Source organism: Tauraco erythrolophus, chromosome 23 (genome assembly GCF_009769465.1).
Source record: "Tauraco erythrolophus isolate bTauEry1 chromosome 23, bTauEry1.pri, whole genome shotgun sequence".
In the NCBI taxonomy this organism is placed as follows: Eukaryota; Metazoa; Chordata; class Aves; order Musophagiformes; family Musophagidae; genus Tauraco; species Tauraco erythrolophus.
In genome coordinates this window covers 2,240,310-2,249,218 of record NC_141487.1, presented here as the reverse complement: position 1 = coordinate 2,249,218, position 8,909 = coordinate 2,240,310, and the positions used below count along the sequence as shown (strand labels likewise).

At 50.4% G+C, this 8,909-nt stretch overlaps 1 protein-coding gene across 4 annotated transcripts in view; it reads right to left on the bottom strand.

Annotated features, from left to right (window-relative positions):
* Positions 1–7,331: 7,331 nt before the first annotated feature.
* Positions 7,332–8,909, bottom strand: part of PAX7 (paired box 7) — a 99,647-nt gene continuing 98,069 nt past the window's right edge. For all 4 annotated transcript variants that reach the window (XM_086625530.1, XM_086625532.1, XM_086625531.1 and 1 more), the window contains one exon: positions 7,332–7,447. In XM_086625530.1, the coding sequence (XP_086481656.1) occupies positions 7,332–7,447 (116 nt within the window). The remainder of the gene's footprint in view (positions 7,448–8,909) is intronic.

The window sequence follows — 8,909 nt, the reverse complement described above, 5'->3', positions numbered from 1 at the left end:
CGTAAGCACGTGGGCGATGGCTCAGGTCGCAGAGGGCTGCGGAGGGGTTTGCTGGAAGCCAGAGGGAGGACGTGTGAAACCCAAATAAACAAATCAAACCCAAAATAAAAAGCAGAGGCAGAAAGGCAGGCAGATTTCTAGAGTCCACCAGGGAAGACAAAAAGCCCTCCTGCCCAGCGCAGGCAGCCGTACGCAGCACCGCGGGTCAAGTCCAACGACACGGGACCGACACGGACACGCCGCAGCGGCCGGGGTCAGCACCCCGTCCCCAGCCCGCAGGATGCAACGCCTTTGCAAAAGTTAGCAGCTGGTGTCAAATGGACTCGGATTTGATTTATCACCAGCTTATCGGCAGATTAAAGTTGACGACAGCTTAGAGCCATAATTGACCGGTGATAACTCGTCGCGGGAGCTGTGGCGGCCTGAGCAGCTCCCACGTGGGCCAGCTTGCGCCCTTGATGTCTTTCAGAGGGCAAGGGATCGACTTTGGCAAGGCCTGGGAAATATCCTGAGCTCCTCAGATAAGGTTGGAGTGGTGAGCAGAGAGGACAAGGAGCTCAGGGAACAGTGAGGGCAGTGTTGAAAACGCTTGCGACTGCAACGGAGCCTGAACGTGACCATTGCTGGAGCAAAGTCACTCCTGGGAGGGCTGGCGAGGAAGCACAAAGCTGTCACTTTTCAGCAGTAGCCAGCACAGATTTAAAACCAAGACGTTGCTAGAAAATAACATTGTCCTGCTCTAAGGCTCCCGGAAAATGACGGTCTCTTCCTCTACAAACCCCTCCACATGTGAACGTACAGTGGGACTGGCTTGGCCACCACCAAAACACCATGCTCCGGGGTGGAAATCAAGTGCTGCTAGTGAGTGGCGATCTAAAGGTGGGAAGGGGGCATTTGGTGTGGATAAAATTTGCGGACACCGAATATAATTCCCCTAGGATGCAGCTAGGAAGCTGGGGCTACCAACCCTGCTCTGATGGCTGAAGTCAGTTATGGTTCTTACACAAAGGCGAGTCTCTCTGTTTCACAATTATCAAAAAAAAAAAGTTTTCTGACAGCACAGTGCCTCTGGCATCATGCAAGAGCAGTGGTTTCCAGCCTTTTCCCCGTTTGGAGACCTGTGACATTTTCCAGGGGTCCCCACCGAGGCCCTCGGAGCCCACCAAAGCTTCAGCCTGCACAGCCCCTGCATGCCCAGAGCTGCCCCAGCCCACTGCAAACCCATCTGCTGGGGTGGCCAGCACTTGGCTCGTGTGTCCCCTATTTTCCCATTTTTCTTCCCAAATGTGAATTATTCAGGTGTGGAGTCCCATCCATGCTTTACCTGCACAAGGACAGGCTCTGCTGCTGCATTTCTTTTTCTGGGACTGGAAGTGGCTTTTCTGTCTCAGTGAGTGACACCGATTTTCTTACCAAAAACATTTCTCCGTGCGCAGATGGAAAGGAAAGCCCTCGCCCAGGGTTTCTATGTCCCACCTAACCTGAGGATAGCTTTGCTGGGCACTAAGAACAGCTCCAGAGTCCCGCTCTGCCCAGGGGACTGCTGACAACACCGTGCAACTTCCAGCAAAGGTCTCTGCCTAAATCCAGGGCTCTGGGCACTGGCTCAGGATTTCTTCAAAGACAGAAGAAGGGGAGCAGGATGCTGTTAAGAAGGATCTCAGCGAGTGCTTGATAAGGGACTAACCACGACCAGCGGAGCGCGTGCGCGGTGAGGAACACTGGTGCTGGCAGAATTTGCCAACACTAAAGCCCTTACTCTTCCGCTGAGCTTTCTCGTGCCGGTGGGAGGCTCCGGGCTGGCTGGTTGCTGCCTCTTTTTGCTCACAAAAGACAAATGGGTGAGCAGCATCTCATCATGCAGTTGCTATATCTTATCTAACAGGGATCTCATCCGGGTTTGGGAAGCCAGTTAGCTCCCGCGGACTGATCCCTCTGCTGAGAAACAACCAGGAAAAAAAAAAAACAAAAACCCACAGCGACTAATTAGGCTAAATTCCACGTGCAGATATTCGTCCGGCACGACTTGGATGGAGACCAACTTATTTTACAGAAAGCCAAAAAGTCTTCAGATGGGAAGGGCTTTTGAATTCAGCGCTTTGTTGAAAGGCAAAATGCTTTATTACCGATTGCCGAAGCCCCGAGCCACGTCTTCCTCCACAGAGTTCCGAAATATTTTTCCGCTTGTTGGTGCCGCGCTTTGGCCCTTAACGAAAGCCAGGTGCCCGCAGAGCTCGGAGTTAGCGCGGCAGCCCACTCCCAACCTGCCCTGCCTTCCTCTGCCCGGGCAACGGCTCGCTGAAAATGAATGCATAAAGAAACGGTTGTGCTGAGAACAGGCCAGGCAATTGTTCTTCCCTTGTGAAAAGTCACAGTGAAATTAAACGTTTTATTTATTGACGTGGCTTTTCCACGTTCTCATTACCGAACGAAGCACGGGGTTCTTTGCTTTTTAGCAAAAACGTCTGCAGCTTGTGTGTGCGCACGACTATTTTGGATTTACCAGCTTCTCCCCTCGCGCTCGGCACGCTGCGGAGCCAGTTAAGCAAACAAGCCACCCAAAGCCACTTTTCATCCTTTTTTTTTTTTTTTCTTTTTTTTTTTTTAATGTATAACAGTTATGCCTGAGTTACAGAAAGACACCTACAGGCAGCAGGTAGTTAAAGCAAATACCAGTTTCTCTTTCTACTATACTACTCCATATAGCTGAATAAATTATGGTGCGATTATATATATACACACGCACGCACGGCGCACACGCGCACGCACACACACTCACACGCAGGCGTACACATGGAGCAAAATGGCTATGAGTCAAACACAGAAGCAACATATCCGCAGTTACTAGGAATAAGGAATGTCCTATAGTGCTATGTAGATATTCCCCAGGTGGGTATATGGAGGTGTTAGGGGTGACGGGTTAGAAGCATTAAATACACAAAGTCTCTGAGCGACAGGAGCCAATCTGCTGAGTTACTGGACACAGTGAGGAAATGTCCAGTTTGTGGTCTCAGGATGGCGCCGAGGGGCGCGGGAGGAGCGCGGGGAGGTAAAAGAAATCCACTCGGCGTTTTCCCTTTCCCCCAAGGATGTCAGTTCTCATCTGCAGGCACGGAGGAGACGTCGACCTGGGAGAACGCCTCTGGAGCGTGTCCCTTCGCTTGGTGGTTTGTTTGGATGAAGTGCAGAACAATTTTTGGATTTCCAGGCACCCTCAGAGTCACCAGTAGTCGAGTACCTGCTCAGTCCCCGTTTGGTCTGCTTTGAGCCAACACATGTTCTTCAGGGTTCTGCTGTCCAACACTTTTCTGCTACTCTTCCATGCTCGGTTTTGTTTCGCCTTCAAGGCGCCTCCCTCTGTTTCGTCCCCCCCTCCCCGTCCCACCCCATCCCCTGAGTTAGTCTCTTTTTCAGCAGAACTGAGGTTGGCAATCCATAAAACAAAACAAAACAAAACAAAACCAAAAAATACTTGGACTTTCATACATGAACGTACCTTAAAACAAAACAAAGAAACAAAAAAAAAATCCCGGAATCAAACCCATCCCACCCCAAAGATTCTGGAATGTATTTTGAAAACACACAATAGGCAAATTTCTACAGTTCATCCCCCCTCCCCCTTTTTTTTTTTTTTTTTTTTAACTAGCACGGCACTCACTGTGTTTTTAGTATAAAAAAAAAAAAGTCAACTTTCTATAAACATACAGCACATGACCAAATTTCCAACTAATGTACAAAGTGCGACCACGAGGGAAAGGTCAGAGAACAGCTATCTGCGCTAGCGCGGGGCGTTCTTCGTGTTCCTCTACGAACTCTATTTACAGCAGTGCCCGGGTGTTCACGGACTTTCTGGGGAAGGTAATGGGCAAATAGGTTTCTACAGTGCTCCCTCTTTTTAATGTTTTTTTATTTTTGGGGTCCTGCACTCTGCGCTGAGCTCAGCTGAAGTCCTCCTCAACAACGCGTTATCCACGAGGGTCAGCTGCTGAGGGATGCTCGGGGGACGCGTAGGCGCGCGCGGGAGAATAGAGAAGATAATGGTGGGAGAAGGGAGCTGGCGGGTCTTTGCGAGCGGGAGCAGCGGACAAGCAGTTCTCACGACAAACTGAAACTTTCCTTCTAGTTTAGCAGGCAGCTAGGAATGCGTTTGGTCAGAAATTTCGGCATAAAGAACAAGGGATTGCAACTGTCTGGGACAGATACGGGGTCAACAATCGCCATCTACAAACTCCATCCGGCAAAGAGGCTGTAGATGTGAAGGTGGTCCCAGACTGGGTGATTATTGACATTTGGCCGCTTGAATAATACGAAATTTGCACGGAAGCAAATCGTGTGCGCTGTTGTTTTAGCAGTCGGCTCAGAACGACACTGAGACGCAGGAGCTGATTCAAACGGGTGCTTCAGTCATTAACCCCCACGCTGGTGTCTATCACAGAGACACCCCTGCTCTCACCTTCCATCCCCCCGTTCAGGAGCAGCTGAAGGTTACTCTTGTTGGGAATAACATTTAAGCCAGGACTGGAATTCAAAAGGGATTTGTTCCTTAGATCAGCTCTCAAGCGCAAACAGCACAAACCAGCATCTTTTGTTGCTTTCTGAGACCTCAAACTGGTGCAAAGCAGGGGCAGCACTTCAGATAAGGCGACTGGTCCAAACCATTTGGGCTCTTCGGTCACCTCAAGGAAGCCGGTACCTTTGGCCTCACCTATTCATCCAGCTGTAGGTGCTACATCTTGCCCTGAGAAAGGACACAAAGAATGCAAGTGCTTCAAAAGCCTTGCGAGCCAAGGAAAGTCTTTCACAACTAGAAAGAAGCTTTGTGTGTGATTCAACTGGTCAAGTAGAGGTTATGTGTGATACAACTGGACAAGCAGAGGCCGAACTGGGATCTCTGGAGCATAAACGACAGCAACACAGCCTCCGGCTGCAGATGTCGCCCCGCACAGAGTTCCTGCACAGAAACACGCGTGTCGGCGCGTGAGAGGCAGAGCAGCCAAGCTGGTGTGTTAATATGCTTTTAGGAATGTAGAGCAGCTCTGCTGCTGCTGTAAAGGAAAGCTGACGAAAGCCACATGTGGATCTGTTGGGACATTGAGCAACGTAAGAAGCAAAACTCTGCTTCGGTCAGAACAGGTACTTGTCCACACAGCTCAAGAGAAAGCGGCTAGGTGGTTGGTGATAAATGAGGATGGGGCAAGGCAGGGGATAGTTCCCCAGCAAAATGTTGCTTCAGCTGCAAAAACAAGACCGGATTATTTGAGAGGAGTGGAAGAAGCAGCAGCAACAGAAGAGGGCACAAGAGAAGTGTCTCCTTTAACAACCCAGGAGCATACACTGGGCTAGAACTCGTCCAACCACATGTGCCTTGCTGTCACCAGTGGACAACAGACATTTGTTATCCTGAAGTGGACATATAAAATAGTAAGTGTATTATAAACCCTAACAGTCTGTAGATGACTTTAAGTACTGCCTGTTGCCATTGGACTTTACACATCAGCTACTGGCTGGCATGGATTCTGTCCATCAGGGTGGTTATCTCAGGGGCAGCTTTCTTTGTCCTCTCCAGGTCAAATTTCAGCCCATGAAGTGAGTCCTCTCAACACAGGAAGGTGAGGGGAAAAAAGTCTGCAATAATAGACGTTTGCTTAAGAATCATCAAGGATCGTCCCACATGCAAAAGGGAAACTACTTAAAAACCCATGTGGGTCATGACTTTGCCATAACCTCAGACTGATGGCTGCTTTTGTCTGAGCAGTGTGATGAGCAGAACGGTGAGGTGACACAAACGCGAGAGCACTGGCTGCTGCAGGAAAGTGGGGTGGTAAATCCAGAGAACAAGATCTGGCTTACAGACAGAGAGGCTGCACCATCAAAACGGAAAGCAGAGGGAAGGGACCGAGAATTGTACAGAATAACACATGAAATGAGAGGGATGGGGGAAGAAGCGGGAGGATGGACAGGGGTAAGCATTTCTCCTGGCAGCTAGAGGATAAAGATCGTGTTGGTAAGGTCAGTCTTTTCCCGCAGTTCAAACAGGTGCAATGTTGCAGCTGAGAGCACCTTCCCGTCCTAGCTGCTGTTAGAAAGATTCCTCAGGTCATCTCCCCTCTGACCCCACGGCCACATCCATCCCTCAGCGAGAGGCAGCTGTGGGAAAGCACCTTCAGAACAAGCACCATTCTCTTTCAGTTGGCCCTCGACTCGTAGAAGAACCTGGCTTTGCATACTGACCCCTCCGAGCAGGCAGCTAACGAACACCTGTGACTCCTCCCTCTCTTGTCTCCGCTCTCACGGTCAGCTTCTCTCCCACTGAGTGAAAGAAGAGCCACTGACAGTCCTCACCCTTCTTGACTGGATGGGCAAGAGCTCCAACACGGTTGGGTCTGGGTGATGCCCTTCCCCTGTGCGTGCAAGGCCAGCGGTCGCTGTCGCATCTCCTGCTGCTATCTGACGCCCGCGGTTTTTTCAGTGATAATCAGGTCTAAGTTGGTCCCCAAGAGGAAAAGTCAATGTTGGTCGTGCCTGTGCCCATAATCTCCAGTCCTCATGCAGCAATTTACATTTACACTTTCCAAAGGTCCCAGGCTGGACAGACTTACATCCTGCCCCTGCTTAGCAGCGATCTGGCCGGCTTTGGCCCTGCTTTGGGAAGCCATCAGTGAGAACGGAAGGGTAGAGTGGGGTGGGGAAATTTGCTGTTACTTTAATATATGTTTTTTTCTGGTTTTATTTGTCTTTGTGGTTTTGTTGTTTGTGGTTTTGTGGTTTGTTTTTTTTTTTTTTTTAAACAAGTTCTTATATTTGGTCCATAGGTCTTCTGTGGTCCCGAATGGTATCACCCTTAACGATCAGCTTGGTTATTCCTTTCTATACAACATTCATCAAATTTACAGCAATGAAAAGAAAAGGAAACAAAATGAAACATTTTTTTTTTTACAAAGGAAAAAAAAAAATCAATTTGGCTTTGACTATGCCAACTACCTAGATCAATGGAAAGTCCTTAAGCGAGGGCAAAATGCCATGGCCAGGTAGGTTAGAGGGAGGGCATGGACTCAGGGTTAATAAATGTACCCAACCCCGTTGTCTCTGGCCACAGGAGGAGTCAGGTCACAGAGGCCAGGCTTGCCTCTGAGAAGAGTGCTCTGGGAGAAGCTGGATACTTGGAGAGCCCTCCCCCTTGTTCCCGTCTCCTTCACAACTCAAGTTGGTGCGAGGTGGAAGGGATTTAGGAAGGAGTAGGGTCCGGGTACGGGTAGATCCCTGGAAGGCTGGTGGTGTTTTCTCCAGTGGCACCAAGTTGCTGGAGCGGGTTGTTGGCACAGTCGGACTCTTCAGTAAGCTTGGCCTGTCTCTACTGGTAGGAGACCCAGAACAGCTGAATGTTCTCCCAGCTTCATCCTACGCTGTGTAGACAGACTCACGTTCTTGGCCAAATAATCAACAGCAGCTGAAGAGGAGGGGAAGAAAAGAGGAGGGTGAGAAAACAGCACAACACGAGCGTTAGCATTTAGTGGAAATGAGGCATTTGGCATCAAAGGGCACATAACCAACAGACCCTGCAGACTCACTCCTACAACGTCATGGTTGTCACAGACACAAGGGCCCTGTTGCACTCCCAGGAAAGGGTGCCAATGGATGATGGGACAGATGCTGCTGGGGTTAAGCGCAGCTGCGGTGTGCAGAGCGCATCCTGCATGTGCTGCTGCGGTCCCTTGAATCTCCCTGTGAATCTGCTGAGAAGAGCTAAAATTCTACTTCTGCCATGGAAAATGGTGTTTCCAAGGGAGCTGCCTGAAGATGAGCCTGAGCAGAAGGCCAGAGGGATAAGCCTTCCAGCCTTACCTCCTTGTATCATCTCACAGTGGCAAAGCCAACTCCTGCACTCAGTGATGCTGCTGTAAATGATTCCAGAGATTTCAGTGGAAGCTCACCAAGTCTGGACAGGGCTTGGATCTGACTCATCCACTGCGTGCTGACTCATCTCTGCGAGCTCTGCTGCCTGCCTTCATCCACCTTTCCTAAGGGAAACAGCTTTGCTCATCTCCATCTGGGTGAGAAACGAAGCCACAACTCCTGAGGCGATGTGTGAACCCGTATCCCAGCTCGCCTGACTGTCCCATGGTCTGAGGGGGAAGAGGACTGGGGCAGGATGGTGACACTGCTCATTAGCTGAGCTTCAGTCAAAGTCTCTCCCTTTCACTAGCTTTAATGTCTCAAATTAGATTAATAAGGAGCTGGCAGGAGATGTACAATCGGTGCCAATGAGTAAACAAATTTCAGCCATCAACGTCTTGTCAGACGCCTGCCCCAGAGGAGGTCCCTTCCAGACACAAACTCTTATTAGACTTGTCATATCTATTAGAATTCCTTTCACGCTTCTGCGTTCCATCACCAGCATCATTAACACAGCTCCGGCCTTTGGGAACCGCGAGGACCACATTAATCTGGCATCTCCGCTCCTCACCGGCTGGGACAGCACAGGCTGGCGCGCCAGGAGCGAGTGGGCTCGGCACGGGGTGAGTTATCCGAGGCCGGAGCGAGGCTGGCTGGGGAGCACGGCTTCTGCAGGCAGCAGGGTCTGAAAGGAGCTGAGTTAAGCCAGTGGAGCTGGCACGCAGGCTGGTGCTCCGATGGGACTGGGATCCTGGAGCAGTTCGACTCGAGCGCTGGGCTCTGTAACGTTGGGTTATGGGGGTTCTGGCTTCAAAGGGGGTGTCCATAGGATTACACCCCAAGCTACGGCTCTCATCCAGACCTTATGGGCTTGGTCCCCTGATGTTTCAGGTGACCACATTAAATAAGGTCTTTGAGAGGCTGTAGGGCAAGAGGAAGTTCACTCCTGGGACACGCTGCGTGTGTGTCTGGTTGTGCCTCGGTTCCCGTTGTCACCTGTGCTCTGGGTGAATCCA